The 25,650-nt window shown below is 41.6% G+C and overlaps 1 protein-coding gene across 2 annotated transcripts in view; it reads left to right on the top strand.

Moving 5' to 3' along the window:
- The window catches only part of trpc1 (transient receptor potential cation channel, subfamily C, member 1), an 80,895-nt gene that overhangs the window by 16,487 nt on the left and 38,758 nt on the right, over window positions 1-25,650 (top strand). The window contains exons 2-7 of one of the 2 annotated variants that reach the window (XM_063045412.1): window positions 7,912-8,063; window positions 8,156-8,257; window positions 11,226-11,428; window positions 18,761-18,892; window positions 22,349-22,544; window positions 23,269-23,605. In XM_063045412.1, the coding sequence (XP_062901482.1) occupies window positions 7,912-8,063; window positions 8,156-8,257; window positions 11,226-11,428; window positions 18,761-18,892; window positions 22,349-22,544; window positions 23,269-23,605 (1,122 nt within the window). The remainder of the gene's footprint in view (window positions 1-7,911; window positions 8,064-8,155; window positions 8,258-11,225; window positions 11,429-18,760; window positions 18,893-22,348; window positions 22,545-23,268; window positions 23,606-25,650) is intronic. The other variant, XM_063045413.1, reaches the window with a different exon arrangement.

The raw sequence follows: 25,650 nt of genomic DNA, 5'->3' as shown, positions 1-25,650 counted from the left end.
TTTTAAAGTAGTAAAGCTTCTCAAAATGTCTCACGGGAAGATAATGCGGTGCTGCTGTCTGTAAGGGGTGTGTATGCTCTCCCGTGACCACGTAGGTTTTACCTGGGTGCTTTGGTTTCCTTCTGCATTCAAAGACATACTAGTAGGATTAGGGTTAGTGAGTTGTGGGCATGCTATGTTAGTGCCAGAAGCATGGTGACACTTGTGAGCTGCCCCCAGTACAATCCTTGGACTGTGCAGGTTGTCGCTGCGAAACAACACGTTCTACTGTATGTTTCGATGTACATGCGACAAATGCAGCTAATCAAAGCTGATGCTTCCCTCCCTTTATGACTGGTTGCTGCCTCAGTTGGTGTACTTGTTCAGAGGTCAAAGGAGCAAGCAAACAACACGCAAATTAATGACCCAGAATATGCACACAGCATGAAGTATTGACACTTAAATCCATCCCGAGAGATTGGCGATTTCTGTATCAAGTGTTTTTCTTTCATGAAAGAGAAAAATGATATTGATATCATCACCGAACTGGCTTAGCATCCAATTAAATTTTTTTAAAAGAATGCTCTTGGTAACCTTAGGAAACAAAAGATGTTTTTTAATAACTTTTGAGATTTTTTTGCGGAATGCTGAATATGATTGAAAAATGCACATAAGGTGTTGATGTAGATACTGAAATGGCATTTTATGCACACTGTGTGCATGTTCAATCATATTTTTTTAAATTTTAAAAACCCCTTTAGGTAAAATATAATGTGAGGAATTGCAAAAGAGATGGAAGTAAGTTTTTGGTGCCAGCTTGCTAAGTAATAATTGTCATTTCAAGATTCTAGAATGTTTATTGTTATTAAAAAAACATAGAAACATAGAAAACCTATAGCACAATACAAGCCCTTTGGTCCACAATGCTGTGCCGAACATGTACATACTTTAGAAATTATTAGGGTTACCCATAGCCCTCTATTTTTCTGAGCTTCATGTACCTATCCAGGAGCCTCTTAAAAGATCCTATCGTATCTGCCTCCCCCACTGTTGCCGGCAGCCCATTCCATGCACTCACTACTCTCTGCGTTTAAAAAAAGATAATTTAGCCTTGACATCTCCTCTGTACCTACTTCCAAGCACCTTAAAACTGTGCCCTCTTGTGTTAGCCATTTCAGCCCTGGAAAAAAGCTTTTGACTATTCACATGATCAATGCCTCTCATTATCTTACACACCACTATCAGGTCACCTCCCATCCTCCGCCGCTCCAAGGAGAAAAGGCCGAGTTCACTCAACCTATTTTCATAAGGCATGCTCCCCGATCCAGGCAACATCTTTGCAAATCTCTTCTGCACCCTTTCTATAGTTTCCACATCCTTCCTGTAGTGCAGTGACTAGAACTGAGCGCAGAACTCCAATTGGGGTCTGACCAGGGTCCTATATAGTTGTAACATTACCTCTCGGCTCTTAAACTCAATCCCATGGTTGATGAAGGCCAATGCACCATTTGCCTTTTTAACCACAGAGTCAACCTGCGCAGCATCTTTGAGTGTCCTATGGACTCGGACCCCAAGATCCCTCTGATCCTCCACACTGACAAGAGTCTTACCTTTAATACTATATTGTGCCATCATATTTGACCTACCAAAATGAACCACCTCACACTTATCTGGGTTGAACTCCAACTGCTACTTCTCAGCCCAGTTTTGCATCCTATCGATATCCCGCTGTAACCTCTGATAGCCGTCCACACAATCCACAACTCCCCCAACCTTTGTGTCATCAGCAGATTTACTAACCCATCCCTCCGCTTCCTCATCCAGGTCATTTACAAAAATCAGGAAGAGTAGGGGTCCCAGAACAGATCTCTGAGGCACACCACTGGTTACTGACCTCCATGCAGAACCCTGCTGTAAAGAAGAATGAAATGATTGTTACTCTGGCCCTGATGTCACATTTAAAAAAAACACAATAGGAACAAAGAACACAATTAAAAAAAAACTTTTAAAAACACAATGAAAATAAATATAAAGCCTGCTGCGTTCACCAGCAACTTTGATGTGTGTTGCTTGAATTTCCAACATCTGCAGAATTCCTGTTGTTTGCGTTTAAATTCACTACTGCGAAGCCTCTTCCGGTGATGCCTACACCGAAGAAGTTTAGATCCTCTCTTCGACGGGAGTTCAGTGAAACCATCTCTCACTGCTCCCCATCTGTAATTTCTTCGGCTCTTCAACTTTTCGACCACACTTTGACTCAAACTCGCTATCACAGCCATATATCCTTTCTTGGAACGTGCCTCCATCGCCAACTTACTCCAGTTGGCTTTAGGATTCGTTTCCAAGCCTCTCAATTTGGACCTTCTGAGGATCCCAGGTACTCACATTTTATTGACTCTGCCTCTCGCCGCTTCTCCCGTCAAGCTCTGAAGGCGACGCTCTCCGCCATGAGGAGGTACTTGGTGTCCCTATCCCAGACCCTTCCACACTTTCGGGACACTTTCTTCGCCGTCTGTAATGGTCCTACCCGTTATTTCATCCTCCGTCGGATCCACGCCTGCAATCGCCGTTTTTTTGACTTTGTCATGTTAGGCAAAGATCGCAAGATCTTACATCTACGGACTCCAGAGCCTGCCGGCCCCGACGCTAGCAGGCATGAACTTTCAATTGCGGCCCCTGCCACTGATCTCGGCGGCTCCAACACCTCAGGACATATTCAAAACCCGGACTCCAGCAACGACCATGGACACATTCGAAGTGATTACGCAACCACCAACTGCAACTCCAGCCTTGAACACCAGGCCGGGTCTTTATGTGCTGCTGTTGTGACTCCCGTCTCCCCTTCCCCCACCACCACTCTGCAGCCCCGTCTTCCTCAGATCCCACAGTCAACTCCTGGGCCCTCAGAGGCTCTATCTTTCTCTCACCCCAACCCTCCCCTCTCCACTGACACCCCCAGCCTCCCCCCTCCCCCCTTTGATCCCAGCTCTCATCCGTGCCGGGTCTTTACCTTCAACTGTCGGAGGCAGAACGCTCTGTTCTCAGTAAGGGCCTCATGTTTGTCCCCCTTCGCCCACACCTCAGCGAGTTCCGTGTTCGCCACGATGCGGAACTTTTCTTCCGCCGTCTCCGTCTCCGAGCCTACTTCTTCGGCAAGGACTCTTCCACCCCCACCGATGACCCCTTCTCCCGTCTTCAACCGTCCTCTTCTTCATGGACACCCCGCTCTGGTCTTCTGCCTGCTCTGGATCTCTTTATTGCTAACTGCCGACGGGACATCAACCGTCTCGACTTCACCGCACCTTGTCCCCATTCCAACCTCACTCCTTCGGAATGCTCTGCTCTCCACTCCCTCCGCACTAATCCTAACATTATTATTAAACCCGCTGATAAAGGGGGTGCTGTTGTAGTCTGGCGTACTGACCTCTACCTTGCCGAGGCACAGCGACAACTCGCGGATACCTCCTCTTATTTACCCCTCGATCGTGACCCCACTAAGGAGCACCAGGCCATTGTCTCCCACACTATCAACGACTTTATCCGCTCAGGGGATCTCCCATCCACTGCTACCAACCTTATAGTTCCCACACCCCGCACTTCCCGTTTCTACCTCCTACCCAAGATCCACAAACCTGCCTGTCCTGGCCGACCTATTGTCTCAGCTTGCTCCTGCCCCACCGAACTCGTTTCTGCATACCTCGACACTGTTTTATCACCCCTTGTTCAATCCCTTCCGACCTATGTTCGTGACACTTCTCACGCTCTTAAACTTTTCGATGATTTTAAGTTCCCTGGCCCCCACTGCTTTATTTTCACCATGGATGTCCAGTCCTTATATACTTCCATCCCCCATCAGGAAGGTCTCAAAGCTCTACGCTTCTTTTTGGATTCCAGACCTAATCAGTTCCCCTCTACCACCACTCTACTCCGTCTAGTGGAATTAGTCTTTACTCTTAATAATTTCTCCTTTTGCTCCTCCCATTTCCTCCAAACTAAAGGTGTAGCTATGGGCACCCGTATGGGTCCTAGCTATGCCTGCCTTTTTGTTGGGTTTGTGGAACAATCTATGTTCCGTGCCTATTCTGGTATCTGTCCCCCACTTTTCCTTCGCTACATCGACGACTGCATTGGCGCTGCTTTCTGCACGCATGCAGAACTCGTTGACTTTATTAACTTTGCCTCCAACTTTCACCCTGCCCTCAAGTTTACCTGGTCCATTTCCGACACCTCCATCCCCTTTCTAGATCTTTCTGTCTCTGTCTCTGGAGACAGCTTATCCACTGATGTCTACTATAAGCCTACTGACTCTCACAGCTATCTGGACTATTCCTCTTCTCACCCTGTCTCTTGCAAAAACGCCATCCCCTTCTCGCAATTCCTCCGTCTCCGCCGCATCTGCTCTCAGGATGAGGCTTTTCATTCTAGGACGAGGGAGGTGTCTTCATTTTTTAAAGAAAGGAGCTTCCCTTCCTCCACTATCAACTCTGCTCTTAAACGCATCTCCCCCATTTCACATACATCTGCTCTCACTCCATCCTCCCACCACCCCACTAGGAATAGGGTTCCCCTGGTCCTCACCTACCACCCCACCAGCCTCCGGGTCCAACATATTATTCTCCGTAACTTCCGCCACCTCCAACGGGATCCCACCACTAAGCACATCTTTCCCTCCCCCCCTCTCTCTGCATTCCGCAGGGATCGCTCCCTACACAACTCCCTTGTCAATTCGTCCCCCCCATCCCTCCCCACTGATCTCCCTCCTGGCACTTATCCGTGTAAGCGGAACAAGTGCTACACATGCCCTTACACTTCCTCCCTTACCACCATTCAGGGCCCCAAACAGTCCTTCCAGGTGAGGCATCACCACCTGTGAGTCGACTGGGGTGATATACTGTGTCCGGTGCTCCCGATGTGGCCTTTTATATATTGGTGAGACCCGATGCAGACTGGGAGACCGCTTTGCTGAACATCTACGCTCTGTCCGCCAGAGAAAGCAGGATCTCCCAGTGGCCACACATTTTAATTCCACATCCCATTCCCATTCTGACATGTCTATCCACGGCCTCCTCTACTGTAAAGATGAAGCCACACTCAGGTTGGAGGAACAACACCTTATATTCCGTCTGGGTAGCCTCCAACCTGATGGCATGAACATTGACTTCTCTAACTTCCGCTAGGCCCCACCTCCCCCTCGTACCCCATCTGTTACTCATTCTTATGCACACATTCTTTCTCTCACTCTCCTTTTTCTCCCTCTGTCCCTCTGAATATACCTCTTGCCCATCCTCTGGGTCACCCCCCCCCCCGTCTTTCTTCCCGGACCTCCTGTCCCATGATCCTCTCGTATCCCCTTTTGCCTATCACCTGTCCAGCTCTGGGCTCTATCCCCCCCCCTCCTGTCTTCTCCTATCATTTTGCATCTCCCCCTCCCCCTCCAGCTTTCAAATCCCTTACTCACTCTTCCTTCAGTTAGTCCTGACGAAGGGTCTCCGCCTGAAACGTCGACTGCGCCTCTTCCTATAGATGTTGCTTGGCCTGCTGCGTTCACCAGCAACTTTGATGTGTGTTGCATAAATATAAAGCAATCCAGTGAAACACAGTGCACAAGTAACTGTACAAACTTCAAATTCTCTTACCCTGATAATTTGTACTTAGTCATTAGCAGGATTGATTATTAAGTGACTCAAGTGGTTAAGGCATTGGACTAGCGACCTGAAGGTCGTGAGTTCGGGCCCTAGCCGAGGCAATGTGTTGTGTCCTTGAGCAAGGCACTTAATTACACATTGCTCTGCAACAACACTGGTGCCAAGCTGTATGGGTCCTAATGCCCTTCCCTTGGACAACATTGGTGTCATGGAGAGGGGAGACTTGCAGCATGGGCAACTGCTGGTCTTCCATACAACCTTGCCCAGGCCTGAGCCCTGGAGAGTGAAGACTTTCCAGGCGCAGATCCATGATCTTGCAACGGATGCCTTTACTTTTTTAAAAATTTGTTATTAATAAATTCATGTGATTTCCCTTGATTGCAATGATGAAGAGGGAAGTGGTGTAGTCTGTGGAAGAGGATTTACTTGCTGGTGGTACTTTTAATTTCTAAAGTAAACTACACATACGTGGAAATCCTCTGGTTGCTTGTATGTTCACAAAGTAATGATGGTTAGCATTGGTAGTTTTTTTGATGGTTGGTATTGGTACTACTGTACAGTAGTCATGCTGTCATTTCTACTGTACAGCGTGGGCGAAGATGCTTCCTGTGGATATACAGGTGTCCCCCACTTTTTGAACGTTGGCTTTATGAAACCTCACTGTTATGAAAGACCTACATTAGTACCCTGTTTTCGCTTTCAGAAGGTGTTTTCACTGTTACGAAAAAAAAAGCAGCCGCTCTCCCCTGGATTTGGAATGGCATTGCTTTAACACGTGCCTGTGAGCAGCCGTTTGCAAGATGAGTTCTATGGTATCGGAAAAGCATAAAAGAGCTCATAAGGGTGTGACACTTAGCGTAAAACTAGACATAATTAAGCGTTTCAATCGTGGTGAACGAAGTAAGGACTAAGTGAGTTTAGCTTGTGGAAGTTGACGAACATGATGTTGAAGAGGTTTTGGCATCCCATGACCAGGAACTGATAGATGAAGAGCTGATGCAATTGGGAGAGGAAAGGATAACAATCGAAACCGAATGAGTAATGATAAAGTACGACTTTAATTTTGAAAGGGTATGTCGGTTTAGGGGATATTTGCAGGATGGTTTGAGTCCTTACAAAGAACTGTGTGATAGAAAAATGCGCGAGGCTCAGCAGTCAAGCAAGCCTTCCACATCAGCCACAGCAGACGACGAACCTAGACCTTCGACATCGAGGCGGGCAGTCATAGGAGAAGACGAGCTGCCTGCTCTAATGGAAACAGACGACGAGATGACACCCCAGTGTCCCACCACCCCAACCCCCAGGCCACGGACAAATACCGATTCACGGAGAATGCAATGGTAGCTGGGAGGCACTGCACATATTTAAGAAAAAGGCCGAAATAAACATGCTAATTAATTAGGTGCCGCTGACACGGAATTGTTGGCCCAGATCAGAGACGACGCAGTCGGAAATCGGCACTGATCTGGGCCGACAATTACATGTCAGGCGGCACCTAATTAATTAAGCATGTTTGTTTCAGCTTTTTTCTTAAATATGTGCTGTGTGCCTCCTGGCTACCGCTGGACCCCTGCGTGCTTCGCGGCAATGTATCGCTCAGTGGCCCGGAGGGTGGGAGCCACTGCACCACCCAAACTCCGACAAGTCTAACACACCATCATCAGTGTGCTCGGCAAGCTGTCCTCCCGATTCCGGTAAATGATACTACACTGTATATACATTATTTCTACTTTATATAGGCTGTGTATTTTTATGTGTTATTTGGTATGATTTGGCAGCTTCATCGCTTAAAGGTTACTGGAGAGCACTTGTGCCGTGTTCTTGCCAACAGCGCTTGCGTGAGATTTTCTGCCGACAGTGCTTGCGTGAGATTTTCACTACAGAGAACAGTTCAATAATGATTGTGGAAAAGTATTTCTACTTTATATAGGCTGTGTATTTATCATATCATTCCTGCTTTTATTATAGTTTACTATTATTTTAGGTTTTATGTGTTATTTGGCATGATTTGGTAGGTTATTTTTGGGTCTGCGAACGCTCACAAAATTTTCCGATATAAATAAATGGTAATTGCTTCTTTGCTTTACGACATTTCGGCTTACAAACCGTTTCATAGGAACGCTGTACCTTCGGATGCCGGGGGAAACCTGTACACAAAAAAGATCAGTCATAAGGCAATATCATGTCTCACCGCATGTCTGGAAAGGTCACCCCAATGTTATGTTGAACAACAATTATCAATATGCTTTTACATTTTCATTAATGATTTTTGTTTTGAAAATTTCAGGAGACAACTACATGGTCAAAAAACTCCTTGATGAGAAGTTCAGTGAGCTAAATATAAACTGCGTGGATGTGCTGGGGAGGAATGCAGTAACGATAGCAATTGAAAATGAGAATCTAGATATCTTAAAGCTTCTCTTGGAACGGGGTTGTCAGGTGGTAGTATTTATATTGCTAACGGTCTTTTAAAATTTGTAGCTTTGGATATAAATCTTGCAGTGTTGCATAACTTCTCATTTTTTTTCTAGACTACAGACGCACTACTAGTGGCAATCAACTCTGAGGTTGTTGGTGCTGTGGATATTCTTCTCAATCATCGTCCCAGACGGTCATCCAAGCCAACTATAGCAGTTAGTAAATTTTTTGGATTCTCTGTAAATGTTACTCCAACATTGAACAATGCAGCATTTTCCAACGCAATGTGAGATTTGGATATCACAAGAATTGGTGCTTTGGTCTCAGATTATTTAAAGTTATAGAAAGGCCTTAAATGGACTGAATGAATGCTCCCTATGCTAGCTGGGGCAGTTAATTGGTTAAATCCAAAGGTTGGAAGCTGGCAGATGTAAAATAATGCAAGGAAATGTAAACTTTGTAGAAGAACAGAATAAGAGAACTATTAAAGTGTGTATGACTAATTAATACTGACATTTTGAATAGTTTTATGATTTGAGTACACACTTGATTCATGTGAAGGTACAGCAAGCAATTAAGATGGAAAGTAGCATCATCTCTGGTAGTGCATGGTAGTTAGAGCATAACAGTTCGTCCTGTTATACTATAACTTCCTGCTGTATTTCTGTCTCCAGCCTCGGGGTGACATGCTAGTGTAGCTAGTAGAGCTTCTGCCCTATGAATCCAGTGACCCTAGTTCATCCCCTGTCTCTGCTGCTATCTCTGCGGAGTTTGTACATTTTCCCTGTGATTCCAGTGACCCTAGTTTATCCCCTGTCTGTGGAGTTTGTACATTCTCCCTGTGATTCTGTGGGCTCTCTTTTAGTGCATCAGTTTCTTCCCACGTGGTTGGCAAGTTAAATAGCCACCACCATTAGTGCTGGCAAGTGGTACAAATGAGAGAGGCGTTTGTGAGGATGGTGAAAAGGGTTTAATGTAGGATTAGTGTAAATGAGTATGTGACGGATGGTGTCGATTTATGGCCCATAGGACCATTTCTGTATTTAATGACTCTAACTCTATTGTCTGAGATTATATACACTTAAAATACTGTGCATAATTTCGATCTCCTTGCCCGAGATTCTCTTGAGCTGACAGAGGATTGCTTGATTGAGAATGCTATTGTATTAATTCCTGGGATCAGAAATCTACCCTATGATCATTACTTAAGAGTGGGACCATTTGAGCCTGAGATTAAAGAAAATTTATGCATTCAGAATGTTGTGAACTTTTCCCTCCAGAATTTTAGTGATTCTCCATCATTGTGAGTTTATGAGACTGAGATTGATAGTTTCCTAGAAAAGAGGATTAAGAAGGGAGAGTACAGTTGATATAGAAAATGTTATTAAATGGCAGATATTGCACTATAGATTCTGTGGGTTACTTGCGCTTTCTTATTCCACTATCCCATATTCTGCTGATTCTCCTGTGAATGACTGGCACAACAGTTGACATTGCCTTTTTTCAAAAAGTGGATCATTTAGGAAATAGTAAGATTTATGTCCATTTGGAGCCTTTTCCCCAGTGCTGTAAGTCATAAACGCCACTGTTTGTTCATGTTGTATCATGTTTGTTCTGGGTTATTATAAGCTTGTTATAACTGTTGTAAACTGTTTCAGCTTCAGTGCATTTAAAAATATGAATTGCGCAATGTACAGTACTGTGCAAAAGTTTTAGGCACCCTTGCTGCATGTATGTGCCTAAGACCTTTGCACAGTGCTGTAGTAATTTTATATATTGCACTGTACTGTTGCCACAAAACAAAAACAAATTTCATGACCAATAGCAAACTTGATCCTGATATGGGTCACTATTGTGGACTGAAAGTGGGATGGAGGTAAGGAGAGGGGAATCATGGTTGGGAAAAGTGGATGGGAGAGGGGAGGGAGCAGGAAGCATCAGAGAGACATTTCTGTAATGATCAATAAACCAATTGTTTGGAATCAAATTACCTTGTCTGGTGTATCAGGGCTGGCTGTGTCTGCACCCATGCCACTCCCCCCCCCCACCCACTACCTGTCCCACGCCCCTCCTGTGGCCACTCCACCTTCACCATTCCCAACATCCTTCAGTCTCGCCCGATTCACAAACACACTCTCCACTCCAAATTCGGTATTGTTGCAAAAGTCTTAGGAACCCTAGTTATGTCTATGTTACTGAGACATTTGCACGGTACTGCGCAGATGAGAAAATTGGCTGCTTATTGAACTGTTAAAAAATCTGATTTTTCTTTTCAGATGTGTTTGGTAAATTTAAATCTAAAGGTTAACATTTTTGTTAGGGAAAAAATCCCTTGGCAAGGAAATGGCTAGTTCTTAAACTACCTTCAAACTACAAAGTGAAAAAGTTCGTCTCCTGAGCTGAGGAGGCAATATAACTGATACTGCACATGCAGTAGTAATCTCATAAACAGTGAAGGAGTTCATTTGAAGTGCAAATTGAAGAGAAATTTCCACTTCGTTGCACAACATTAATTAAAATGAGGTAGAATTCGTAGAAAAATATCGCTTATTTAATTTGGCTCCGGCTCCAGTGGTTGCCAGAAACATCAATGTACAAAAGATTTTGTGTAACATTAGCAAGCACAGTCCATTGATTAATCCTCTTTTAGATTTAACAGCAACACCATACAGTTAGCACAATGAATACTATCACATGCTTGAACCCTTGCTGGTGAAGTATTACATAACTGGAACTATTGCCACTTGCAAGTTTGACTAAGTAGGAATTGTTTACTATTAATTGCACCCAATGAACATACATAGACTTTTCCAAAACAACCGTCTTGCTGCTGAATTTAGTTGGCTTGCTAACGCCATGCTCTATCATATGAAAGAAGCCTTGTGTATTAACTGTGATGATAATAAGCACTGTCAAATCACACAATAAATGATGATTCTGTTGGTTAACTCCTTCCCTTCCATACATCCCCCACCCCTTCAGTGCTGTCACTCCTGCATCAACGTCTTGACGAGCACCAACCCACTTTGCAAGTTATGCCGTTATAGGTCGCTTACTGCACTAGCAGCTTCATTAGAAATTTAAAAAGGAAATCTCGAATGCTGCTGCAATGAGATACTTTATTCATTTAACTCCATGGTTAGTGCTCTTCCGTATAAACTTGTGTTTTATTTATTTAAACAGAAATTAATGCAGAGAATTCAGAATCCCGAATACTCCACCACAATGGACGTTGCTCCCGTGATTCTTGCTGCTCATCGCAACAACTATGAGATCCTGACTATGCTTCTGAAACAGGACCTCTCATTGCCGAGACCTCATGCTGTAGGATGTGAGTGCACCCTCTGTAATGCAAAGAACAAGAAAGATAGTCTACGCCACTCCAGGTAAAAAAAAAAGTTATCTTGATTTGTCACTTGTACAGCAAAACACTGAAACACATAGTGAAATGTGTTGTTTGCATCAATGATCAACACAGTCTGATGATTGTACTGGAGACAACCTGCAAGTGTCGTCACTCTTTCAGCACCAACATGCCTGTGGCTCACTAACTCTAACCCATACCTCTTTGGAATGTGGGAAGAAACTGGAACATTCGGAGGAAACCCATGCGGTCATGGGGAGAACGAACAAACTCCTTATAGACAACGATGGGAATTGAACCCTGGTTGGTGATCACTGATGCTGTGCTAACCACGACACTATCTAAAATAGAATAAGCATATTTGCCAATGATAATTCTTTAATTCCAACTGGAAGAATTAAGCTCTGAGAGGGGTAATCTAGTACTAATCCATTGATTAGAGACTGCTGATCTAATATCAATGGGGATGGATTTAAGGTGAGGGGGGTAAGTTGAAGAGAAATTTGCAGAAGCCACTGCTTGGGATGGTAGCGAACGAAATACTATAGAGATGTTTAAGAGGCTCTTAGATGCGCACCTAAATATGCAAAGAGTGGAAGAGTATGAACATGTTGGCAGGAGGGACTTGTTTAGGCTTTTTAAAAAAATTTTTTAATTTTTATTTGGATAAGGAATTCACGATTATCATGTACTTTTTTCACACATATAACCTTTTCCATTTTTTTTATATGTATAAAACTACAATTATTTATACATTCTTAAGTACACATTGAGATGATATAAAAGGAAAATAAACATTTAAATAGATAATTATGTACTGTGGTAAATCTAACCTATTAGGCTAAGTAATGAAATTAGTTGTTAAGAAAAATGGTAATAATAGTTTCCATACAACCCTTCTGGACCATTTCCACTGGTCCAAGATGTTGCATACAAGCCTATATACCAACCATTGTAGGTGTTTATATCCCAATTTGTTCGTGCTTGTTCCTGCCTGCAGACATAATTATCCAATCCCTATGTACTTATTTACTTAATTTTTTCTTTTTTTTTATCCCTTTCCCAAATCTTTCCCTTTACTTGTGTTAATTCTCTATTTTCCAAAAAAAACACAAACATTTAGACTAGGGGTGCTTACGTTAGCAATATTACTGTGTTGATGAGAAGAGCAATATAAATCATTAGGAGAGTCATCTAAAGTCTGCTCGTATTGGGGTTATATATTCAATCCATTTATTCCAGATTTGATAAAATGTTTCTTTTTGAGTTCTCAGGGAGTAAGTCAACTTTTCCATTTTAAATATTTCCAAGATAATTTCGTACCAATCTTCTAATGTAGGTGGTATTGGATTTAGCCATTTTCTAGTGATTGATTTCTTACTTGCCGCTAAGAGGGCCTGCAGCAACTTTATATCTTCCTTCTGTTCAAGGAACAATACATGCCCTAAATAGAGCGTCTCAAAGTTCAGAGGTATCTGGGACCCAAGTACCTTAACTAATGTTCTATGAATACCTTCCCAAAATAGACTTAATTTAGGGCAATCCCAGAAAATATGAAAATGATTTGCCTCCTTGGAGCCGCACCTTCTCCAACACATCACATTTGTATCTTTATATTTTTCCTGATATGGGGTCTTGAAGTATCTTATAATGTTTTTCCAACAATGTTCTCTCCGAGTCAAAGAATTAGTCGAGGACCATTGAAAGCTGCAGATTTTCCCCCAAGCCTCCTCTGAAAGTACCAACCCCGCTTTTCTCCCACTTCTCTTTAATATACAGTGTATTTACATTTTTAGCATGGGAGAGTGCATTATATAGGCGAGAAACTGATTTACTAGGTATTGAACTGCAAGCCGAATTCAGAATCTTGAAAAATTCTAATTCTACTGTTGATAGGTCTGTATATCTACAACTCTGGTTAACATAGTTTCGTATTTGAAGGTACCTAAAAAAGTCATTATGTTCTAGGCCATGTTTGTCCTGCGGGATTTGGAAACTTTGTAATACTCTTTTATCTATAAATGAGAGGTAGGTTGTAAGACCTTTCTTTATCCATAGCTCAAATCTTTTATCTCCTCTGTTGGGAAGGAATTCGGTATCATATGCACACCATCTAAAGAGTTTTAACATGTTATTAATTTCACATGAATTAACCACCTTCTGCCATACTTTTAATGTAAGATTTATCCAAGCATTATTAAATTTTTCCAACTGGGCCATCAATCCTTTGTCAGCTATTGAGGCCTGAAGAGGAAAACTGTCAACTAATCCAAATTCTATTTCCTTCCATCTAGCCTTATATTCCCTATTACACCAATATAACAGAGGGGTTATCTGTGAGGCATAAAAATAATTTCTCAGGCAAGGAAGAACCATACCTCCTCCTTCCTTCCCTAACTGTAAGGTGTTATATCGAATTCTAGGTTTCCTTCCTTGCCAAATGAAGCGGGAAATCCATTTGTCCCATTCCCTGAATTGATTATCATCCACCTCCACTGGTAAAGTACGGAAAAGATATAATAACCGAGGAAGAATATTCATTTTTATAGTATTTATCCTTGAATTTAAACTTAAAAAAGGGGATAAGATTCCATCTATGCATATCTGCTTTTATCTCTGAGATTAATGGCCCATAATTTACCTGTGACAGTGTTGAAAGATCCTTCGGCAGGGTTATTCCTAAATATTTTAATGATTTAGCTTCCTACTTAAGATCGTATGTATCCTGCAATTTTTTGGATGGTGTATAATTTAGGGACATAACCTGCGTTTTCTTTACATTTATTTTATAACCTGATATTTTCCCAAAGTCATCCAACAGTGTAAACAATCCTGTAAATGATTTTTCTGGTTCACTCAGATAGACCAAAACATCATCTGCGAATAACGCCACTTTCTGTTCAATCCCTGCCACCTTGATACCTTTTACGATTTCGCTCTGTCTTATTAGTTGGGCAAGTGGTTCAATATATAGCGCAAAAAGGAGAGGAGAAATTGGACATCCCTGTCTAGTGCCTCTCTCTAAAATGAAGGAGTCAGAGAGGTCCCCATTTATCTTAATTCGGGCTGTAGGGCTGTCATATAGAGTTTGAATTACTTTAATAAACCTTTCTTGAAAGCCGAATCTTCCTAACACTCTGTATAGGAATGCCCAACTAACCGAATCAAAAGCTTTCTCAGCGTCCAATCCTACTACCATTGTCTCTGTCTCGTTCTTATTAACCTGTTCTAATATGTGCAGAGTTCTCCTTATGTTGTCCTGTGTTTGTCTTTGTTGAATAAATCCAGTCTGGTCTAAATGGATTAGGCCAGGTAAAAGCTTTTCCAATCTGCGCGCTAATATAGATGTAAATAGTTTGTAATATAAATTAAGAACACTAATTGGCCGATAATTGCCACATTCTAGTTTATCTTTACCCTCTTTAGGAATAACTGAAATAATCGCTTCTCTCCAGGAAGGTGGAGTTTCTCCTCTCTGCAAGATCCAATTAAAAGTGTTAAGTAGTAGTGGGGCTAACTGTGTCTTCAGGGACTTGTACCACTCTGAGGTAAACCCATCAGAACCCGGGGACTTTCCAGCCTTTAACCTAGAGATGGCCACGTTCAGTTCTTTGACAGTTACTGGTTCTAATAAACTTTCATTTTGTAAATCTGTAAGTTTAGGTAGATCTAAAAAATTCAATACACTGTCTATATAGGGCTCATTGGGGGCCCGGGGCTGGGAGTACAGCTCTCGATAATATGTTTCAAAACTCTCTTGAATTTTCCCTATTGTACTCTCCACAAGCTTTGTCTTTGGATTCTTTATTTTATGAATTGTATTGTCTGCTTGTTGTTTTCGTAATTTATATGCTAATAATCTAGCTGATTTACCTCCTACTTCATAATTCTTTTGTCTCAGGTAAAGAAAATTTCTTTGAGTTTCCAACGTATAAATATCATCAATTTCACTTTGCAATTTCCTAATTTCCTGTTTTCGATTTGAATTACTTTTGTTGCTATCTACAACTTGAAGTTGTTTTAATTTTCCTTGAAGGTCTGCTAATTTTTGTGCATTGATTTTTTTCATGTGAGTAGTAATGGAAATAATTTTCCCTCTCAGTACAGCTTTCAATGTATCCCATAAAATCACTGGTGATGTTTCTCCCATGTCATTAAGGTCTAGATATTCTTTGATTTCTCCCCTTAATCTCTCCATTACTTTCGGGTTATTGAGTATATGTGAGTTTAGCCTCCATAGTGTTTTCCTCATTTTCCTTTCCAGGATTAGAGACATAGAGACTGGGCTATGATCCGACAGATCAATTGTTGCAATATTACAGTTTTTTATCCTGAGTCTATCTGTATTAAAGATAAAGAAATAGTCTATCCTTGAATAGGCTGAATGAGGGAAAGAGTAATATGTATAATCTTTACTAGTAGGGTGTAATTCCCTCCAGACATCTATAATTCCCAACTCCTCCATCAATGAATTCACTTTCCGAGTCAGAGGTTTATTCTGAGTAACTATTCCTGAAGAATCTAATATAGGATTTAATCTAATATTAAAATCCCCTCCACAAATTACTACCCCTCGAGAACTGACCATTAGGTCAAAAATGTGTCTATAAAATGACCATTCACTACCTGGAGGAGCATAAACATTCAGCAATGTTATTTCTGTACCTTCTATTCTTCCTGTGATTTTTACAAACCGTCCTTCTTTGTCTCTAGTCTCTGAAATATGTTCATAATTGAGAGTACTTGATATTAAAGTAGCTACCCCTCTTTTGTGACTCAATTTATATGATGAATAAAATATATGCTTAAAGCCCATTCTTTTTAATTTTCCATGTTCAGATTGGCTCATATGTGTTTCCTGGAGGAAAGCTATTTGTGCCCTCTCTTTTTTCAATTTAGACATAATCTTATTTCTTTTAATTGGATTCAAAACCCCATTAACATTATAGGAAATTATTTTTACCAATTCAGTTTGCATTTTTCTCTAGTAGAAAAAAAGCACTCTCCTTTTCTAACCAAACAGTAAGCAATCCCTTCTCAACAGTAAACCAAGACATATAACCACACCCTAGACATTTCTGAACGTATAACATTTGAAAATTTTTCCCGACTTCCCACAGTGAGGCCTGAGCACCGACCCGCCTCAGTTCAGAGGGATAACCTCTATCTTCACCCTGTGTTAGAGGGCCCTCAGCAGTTTGAATAATCATAGAGAATTTTCTCCTATTTATGTCTCGACCATATTGCTATCATTCAAGTTATTCCGCCTAGTTTATTTTCAGTTACCAGTTTTCATTTTACTTTTAAGTCCGATTTACTCTTTTTAGTCATTTCTCTTAATTAATCTGTATTCTCTGCACATTCGCGTCTGAATACTTGCAGCTTTTCCTTGTAGTTTGACACTCTGGTTCGAGTGGAGCGTCCTCGCCCCACTAACTGCCACGACTTCTGCCGAATCCTCTCCAGTAGCGACTCCGGTTGGGTGATAACTTTAATAGGTAGTCCCCGGTCCGCCAGGTCCAACGTTGCCTCCTCCACCGTAGCGTAAGTTTTTGTCCCTTCGTCGTAAAAGACTCTCAGCCGAGCTGGATACAGGGTCTGGAATCTGATGTTGTTTTCCTTCAGGACTCTCCGTGTTTCCGTATATTCCTTCCGTCTGGCAAGAATCCCCGGTGCGTAGTCGTGGTCTAAACTGATTTTGCAGTTGTTCCACATGAAACCTTTCTTTTGCCATGCTCCTTTAAGCACCTCTTCCTTCGTTCTGTAACTGAGAAATCTGATCAGAATCGATCTGGGCTGGGCGCCTGCCGGGGGCTGTGGTGCCAACGCGCGGTGAGCCCTTTCTATCTGTAGGTCTTTTGCGGCCGGTATATCAAGATTCTCTCTAAGCAGCTTCTCCACGAAGGGAATCATCAATCCGGGTTTACCTTCAGTTCCTTCGGGAACTCCGTAGATCCTCACATTTTCCCTTCTCGAGCGGCCTTCTTGATCTATTAGTTTCCACTGGAGCTGGTCTTGTAGCTTCAGCATTTCTGCTATCACCTCCTCTGCGTTTTGTAGCTTCTCTTCAATTCCAACAATCCTCGCTTCGGCTTCATCTATCCGCGAGTTAGTTTTTACTATTTCTCCTTTAATATCTTCCAGCTGTTTGCTGTTATCTTGTCGGAACTCGCGAATCTCTCCGAGAATCGAAGACAGAGTCACCGATTCCCCCTCATTATCTCCGTCCTGGCTTTGTTTAGGCTTTTTATTAATAGTTTAATTAGTTCAGCACAATGACATGGGCTGAATGGCCTTTTCCTGTGCTGTACTGTTCTATGTGCTTTATAACCCATATCAAGTGAACACGGCGCAGCACATCACACGAACCAATATTCTGTCCATGGACTCACTTTACACCGCACGCTGTCGGAACAGTGCTGCCAGGATAATCAAGGACATGTCCCACCCAGCCAACAGACTTCTCGTCCCTCTTCGACCAGACTCGTACGGCCAGATTTGGGAACAGCTTCTTTCTAACTGTGATAAGACTGTTGAACGGATCCTGACCCAGATCTGGGCCGTACCCTCCAAATATCCGGACCTGCCTCTTGGTTTTTTTTGCACTACCTTACTTCCCATTTTTCTATTTTCTATTTATGATTTATAATTTAAATTTTTAATATTTACTAATTTTAACTATTTTTAATATCTTTAATATTTGTAATCCAGGGAGTGTGAAGCGCAGAATCAGATATCGCTGTGACGATTGTACGTTCTATACCAATTGTTTGGCGACAATAAAGTATAATAAATAAATAAATAAGTGGATTACATTGTTCTGATTTATTAGGATTAAAGATGCACAATGCATCCAGTTTATATCAGCCAAATATTGTCTCAAAAGAATCTTCACTTTCTCAGTTGGCACAAAGTTTAAAATCTTGTACCAACTGGGAAAGTGAAGATTCTTTAGAGACAATATTTGGCCAGATTAGATCTCTTCGGTTCCACTGGACTTGAATTTAGACTTTGGGAACGTAACCTCCCTATCTAATCAAGTGAAAATTCTTTAACTTAGTATTTTAACATCCTGAAGTCTCAGATTAAAATGGTTTTATTTGACCATCATGTATCACTGTCTACCACCTCTCTGTGACTTGCCCTTTGAAATAATGAAGTGCACTTAGTTAAAGTCACAACACAATGCAAGTGGAGTGTACTTAAGCTTGAAATAAAGTTGCAAATGTGTGATCAATTTGAATAATTGATTCAACTGGTGTGAACACACTGAGCCAAATTCCATGATATTGCTTTTGAAAATTTATGTAGAAACAAACTGAACTGTACGAAGGGTGGATATTTCTTTCTGCAGGTTTCGCCTCGACATCTATCGCAGCCTGTCCAGTCCGTCACTGATCATGCTTACAGAGGAGGATCCCATCCTCAGGGCGTTTGAACTCAGTGCTGATCTGAAGGAATTGAGTCTGGTGGAAGTGGAGTTTAGGTAAATGTGATACTCCTCTCAAACATAATAGAGCCAATAAATTTAACATTACACTCTCCGTGATGTGTCCAAGTGACCTGGATGAAAATCGTAATGGGTGGGTTAGTAAGCGATGATGCCAAGATTTGTGAAGTTGTGGACAGTGTAGAAGACTGGAAGAGAATACAGTACGAAGTGGTTCATTTGCAGACGTGGGCAGAGAAATGGCAGAGGGAGATTAACGCAGATAAATGTGATGTGTTACACCTTGGTAGGGCAAATGCAGGGAGACAGCACACTGTTAAAGGCAAGATCCTTAACAGTGTTGCTTGGGATCCAAGTTCATAGATCCTGGAAAGTGGCTACACAGGTCGATAAGGTGGTTAAGCAGGCTTGTAGAATGCTTGCCTTTATCGAGTTCAAAGGTCAAGAGGTTATGACACAACTTTATAAATGTCTGGTTAGGCCACATCTGGAATATTGCATACAGATCTGGTCTCCTCACTATAGGAAGGATGTTGAGGCTTTTGGAGGTGGGGTGTGCAGAAGAGGTTTACCAGGATGCTACCTAATTTAGAGGGCATGTGCTATCATGAGAGGCTGGATGAACTTGAGTTGCTTTCTCTGTAGCAGTGGAAGCTGAGGGGAGATCTGAAAGAGGTTTATAAGATTATGCGAGGCATAGATGGAGTAGACAGGGAGTTTCTGTTTCTCAGGGTTGAAATGTCCAACATCAGAGGGCATTCACTGAAGGTGAGGGGGTAGGTTCAAGGGGGATGTGAGGGGTAAGTTGTTTTATTCAGAGAGTGGTTGATGCCTGCATGGTAATGCCTGGTCTGGTGCTGGAGGCAATTACATTAGAGGCTTTTAAGAGACGTTTAGATAGGCACATGGACCTAAGGAAGATGGGGGGATACATGTATTGTGTAGGTTGGACGGATTAGTGTTTGGGTGTTTTTGATTTGCTTTTTAGCTGGTTCAGCACAACATTGTGGGCCGAATGGCCTGTTCCTGTACTATGCTGTTCTGTGCTCTACACTGTTGGACAACAAATGTGCAGTCAACAGAGAGCTGTTGTGTGGGACTTGTTACTGCTCTGGTTCATTTGCTCTTGCTCTGTAACCTGCCTGCATTGCTTGGTGAACCAATACATGAAGCAAAAGACTCACACTTAAATATTTGACAGTTCTGCTCTACTGGAGAAAGCCACAGAGTCTTTTATTTAGTTTTCTTCCTCACCATACACTCAAAATTCACATCACTGATCTTGTCCTGGTAGTGTAACAGAGAGGGCACTGATTTGCCTATTAAGCAATGGCACAATAGCAGTGAAAGAGCCCCTACTCTACCTTGCATTGTTTTTGATGGCTGTTTATTCTGATGTACAATACTGTGCAGAAGGCTTAGGCACCTATATAGAGCTAGGGTGCCCAAGACTTTACCACAGTACTTAGATGATGTATGCGAGGGATGATAAACCTGATTCTGATATGGGTCTCTATTGTGAGAATGGGGATGGGGGCAGGGAGAGGGAAATCGTGCTTGGGAAAAGGGGAAGGGAAAGGGAGGGAGCAGGAAGCACCAGAGAGACATTCTTTAATGATCAATAATCCGATTGTTTCAAATCAAATGACCTTGACTAGTGTCTCGGGGCTGGGTGTGTCTGCACCTGCACCTGCGCCATCATCCTTCCCTGACACCTGTCCCACACCCTTCCCATGATGCTCAACCCTCACCAATCCCAACATCCTTTGCTCCCACCAGATTTACAAACTTGCTTTCGGCTCCACGTTAACAAATACAGTATTGTTCAAAAGTCTTTACTGGAAAGGATGTCCAGTAAATGACATTTCTGATAGTTTATGATTCCTGTAATATTATCTATTTTGGTGAACCTGTGGCTGAAATGGGGCTTAATTTCATGAGATCCAGGTATCAGTTTGGTGGGCTGAAGGTCCCGTTTCTATGGTGTAAAACTTTATGGCACACCATTCCACTTGGTGCTGCTGGTGGTGGAATTTAGTGGGCTTCTTATTCCAAGACAGTATCAAGATTTTTAAATGAATACAAAATTCACAGCACATAGTCTCTGAATCTATTCTGGCAGCACCTTGCAAGCTCTCACCCTCCATCACTAAGAGGGACAAAAGAAGCAGCTGAATGAGAACATCTCACCACTAGCGAGTCCAAATTTCACCCTGCCCTGACTTGGAAAAATAATTGCTGTTCTTTTTGTCACTCATTACTGAAACTCTGTCCATCAGTCTTGCTAAAGTGCCTTCACCAGAAGGACTCAGCAATTCAACAAAATGGCTCGACATTACCTTCCGAATAGCCAGAGATTTTTCCCAGGGGTGGAAGTGACTACTATGAGGGGAGATCATTTTAGGTTGATTGGAGGAAAGTATGGGGGGGCATGTCAGAGAATAGTTTTTTTTTTAAACAGAGTTGAGTGCATAGAACACCCTGCTAAGGGCGGTGGTCAAGGGACTTTTAAGAATCTCTTAGATGGGTGATATAAAAATAGAGGGCTCTGTAGGAGGGAAGTGTTAGATTGATCCTGGAGTAGGTTAAAAGGTCAGCACAACATCGTGGGCTGAAGGGCCTTTACTGTGCTGTAATATTCTGTGTTCAAAATAGTGGTGGATTTGCCAGCAACAATTTGATTGAGGAAATGAATGAATAAATAAATAAACTTTGTAGTAGAAGTTCCTTCCTCAACCAACACTATCAACGTCAACAACATCTCCTCCATGATCTCCATCAGCAAAACTGCACCACAAGGCTGTGTGCTTAGTCCTGTGCTCTACTCACTCTACACTTAAGGTATGACTGTGTGGCTAAGCACATCTCCAATGCCATATTCGAGTTTGCTGATGATGCCACTGTCATGCATCATCGGGGACCTCACCAGTCAGATCACGCTCTCTTCTCACTGCTGCCAGTTACAGGAGCCTCAGGATCCACACCACCTGGTTTTGGAAACACTTGCTACCCCTCAGCAATCAGGCTCTCGAACCAGAGGGGATAACTTCACTTGCTCCATCACTGAACTGTTCCCACAACCTATGGATTCACTATCAAGGACTCTTCATCTCATGTTCTTGATATTTATTTATTTATTCTTTTTCTTTTCTTTTGTATTTGTACAGTTTATTGTCTTCTGCACACTGCTTGTCCACCCTGTTGAATCTTTCATTGATTCTATTATGGTTGTTGGATTTACTGAGTATGCCTGCAAGAAGATGAATCTTAGGGTTGTATATGGTGTACTTTGATGATAAATTTACTTTGAACTTTGAGAATTGTCCCCACTGCTCATTTATTCATTATGGAATCGTTGTATGCTGCCGCTTTGATGAGTTTTAATAAATGATTGGTTGAAGTGCTTTGGGAAGTCCCAAGGATACAACTACAATTACTAAGATGCATGTGTTTTCTTATAAAATGTGAAAAGCTTCCTTTAAACATTTTCAGGAATGACTACGAAGAACTAGCACAGCAATGTAAGACCTTTGCAAAAGATCTCCTTGCGCAGGCCCGGAACTCCCGTGAACTAGAGGTTATTCTAAATCACACATCGAGTGATGAGCCGATCGATAAGAGAGGACTGCTTGAGGAGAGGATGAACCTAAGTCGACTTAAACTTGCAATTAAGTACAATCAGAAAGAGGTACGTGATCTGACTATAACTCAACCTGTTCTGACAGCATAAAATAGATAAATCTAAAATCTGTACAACTAATAAAAAAAATCAGTGTTTGTGGTGCACTATCAATTTATGTACAGGATAACATATCAAGTATTTGCATGTCTGTTAAAGAGGGCTTGAATTTTTTTTTGTTTTTAATCAACACAAGCCCAGAAGCATACTCAAGCAATCATTGCTTCATCAGCAAATAAATATCATGCATGTACAATCCATATTTTCTTCATTCTGAAAAAGCCACATGTGACTATCAAAATGCTCACATGTGACTATCAAAATGCTCACGTGGACCACTAGCCTCTGGCATTTCTCTGTGGAATGTGCTGGTCAGTAGATGTTATGGGTAAATAAAAAGCCAGAAAAGTAAAAATGTTAGCCAAACAACAAAAGGACATTCACTGTTACATGAAAGAAAATGAAGGCTGATGAGAACTAATTAAAGTTTTGAATTTGTTTGAAACTGTGAATTATATCAGCTTGGATTTATTGTGTAATAGACCAGAAGCTGGTCAACCCCTTGACACTTTGGTTTAATAACCAAAAGTAGTCTCTTTTACTGAACTCTAATCAAATGCATAAATAGTCTGCAAATAATAAGTAAAACAGAAAAATTCAAGCCCTTTTTATTATATGAGTATGTAACTCTGTAGCTAGTTACTGCCTTCCACTTTAATTGTATCTCCTGCAGTTTGTGGCTCAGTCAAATTGCCAGCAGTTCTTGAATACAGTCTGGTTTGGGCAGATGGCAGGCTACAGGCGGAAGCACACCTGTAAGAAGATTCTGACTGTTCTTTCAGTTGCCACCTTGTGGCCAGTGCTTTCCCTTTGTTATCTGCTGGCACCAAAGTCTCGAGTAGGAAGAGTCATTCACACTCCATTCATGAAGTTCATCATTCACAGTGCATCATATTTCACATTTCTACTGTTACTGAACTTGTACTCACTAGTGTACAATGAAGACTTAAAAAACACAATGGGCCCTGCATTAGAGATGATTGATTACCTCCTGATCATATGGATAATCGGTAAGTCAAGTTACTGATTTGTATTTATCGTTCTCCTCTGTGTGTTTCTTATCCCCAGTTCTTCACTTGAGATTGATGAATAGTAGCAGATGTCCTTTTGGTTACATTGGGTTGATAAGAATGATCGGCCAATTTGGGTAGACTTGGAATTGAAAGCTGTGAAACAGTTTTATTTAACCTCGTTATTGGGAGCTGCTTTACCTATACAATTAGCTAAAGTTGTGAATTTAAATTTATACCCTGTGATGAAGCATTCTTTACAAACTTGGCTCCAGTTCCGCAATTTTTTTAATCTTAAAAAATTTAAACTTTGTAGTTTAATTTATCAAAATTACTTTTTTAAGCCTTCTTTGAGTGATCCAATTATTTTACTTTGGAAAAATAAAGGTATTAATTCTTTTTTGGATTCATTTAAAGAAGATAGACTGGTGTCTTTTGAACAATTAGTTGATAAATATTCTCTTTCATACTCACACTTTTTACAATACCTTCAAGTAGCAGATGTGTGACTTTTGTTTTGCATTACTTAAAGGGAAGTCAAATGAAGTTTAACACACAAGTAGGATGAAACTTCCTTAACTTGAAGAAAGTACCAGTTCCAGAATTGATTGAATGTACTCAGTGCAGTTTTCAGGGAGATTGTGTTGATGCTCAGGGGAACCAACACTGTATACAAATTGTATGATATAATTGTAGAGGAGCAAAACTGCCGCATTTTAAGACTATGGGTTGTGGTTCTAAACTCACAGCAGTTTAGTTTTGGTAGTTCTTCAAATACTTTGCATTTTCTAATGAATATATAGTTTGCAATCTTGAATTATAAAGATTACAGTAGCAATTTTAAAAAGTTAGAAAGATAAAGGGGAAGTGGAATAAATAAAAAGAGAGGGGGAAAAGAGTGAGGTGGATTGGTTTAGGTTGCAAAAAGCAGCTTCTGATGCAAGGGCTGACTGAGCTCTTTTTGCGTTGTACAATTCTATGATAATCTATTAAGCTTGTGTAGATACAGGAAACTAGTGTAATGGTGCACTGCTCACTATTGTTAACATGCACTGCTGTGTTATAACGCATCTGCCAAGAGTAGATTCATTGGGATTGTGCTAGAGGCTGAAGTGGAAAAACAATCACAGTGGATCAGGAACCAAACTTACCTCAAGGATGCTCAATTCTAGTTCATTGATTTTACCTGCAGCCATTTCGGTTTCCCATACCTGAGGAAAACCTGGCAGCTGGATGTAGGTTCAAACATTGAGCACTTTTGAATTATTGTTTGTTAACAGTGAGAAGCAGAACAACATGACCCAACTTCATAGTTTAAAAAGCCCCCAAATCTAGCTCAGTTAAAGGATTTAAAGTACATTTATTATCAAAGTATGTATGCAGTATACAACCCCAAGATTCATCTTCTCTGCAGACAGCCACCAAAGAAAACCATAGAACCCATTCAAAGAAAAACATCAACCTCTCCACGTGCAAAAAATATCACACAAATGGAAACAAGTACATCAAACACATCTATGCGCAAAAAACAAATCGGACGACTGGCAACCCTCCGTAGCAGGTCTGCCACACCATCTAGTCCTGTGCATTGTTGTTTGGTACACTTCATAGTTTTACTTTGAATGGTAGAAATCCATACCAGCAAGAATCCTAAAGTTACAAATGTTGTGAAATGGAATTTCCTGGGGATGGTGAATCGTCTGTCTGGTATGAACCCAGCTGTAAATCCCTTGGAAGGAATGACAGAGACCAGTACAATTTGTGCCAGTAGCATCGCAGGAGTTGCCAGTCAGCATTGAACTCAGTGCAGTTCTGCTTGAGGGACTCAGTCACTGGAATTTCCCCCCGGGATTTACTCCTGGAGCCTTCCTCACGAGTGTGTATAGCTGCAAAGGCAGTGGAAGTTTGAGATCAGAGGTTTCCTTCTAGATAAGTTGCCAGCCACAGCCGATAAGCCCCATCTGCTTGAAGCAACTGGTTTTAAGGTGCCAGTGATACGCCTTTGCCCCTTCTGGTAGTAGAAACAGCTCCGCTGGGCTTAGTAG

Source organism: Mobula hypostoma, chromosome 4 (assembly GCF_963921235.1).
Source record: "Mobula hypostoma chromosome 4, sMobHyp1.1, whole genome shotgun sequence".
NCBI lineage: Eukaryota > Metazoa > Chordata > Chondrichthyes > Myliobatiformes > Myliobatidae > Mobula > Mobula hypostoma.
This window is presented reverse-complemented; position numbering and strand designations above follow the sequence as displayed.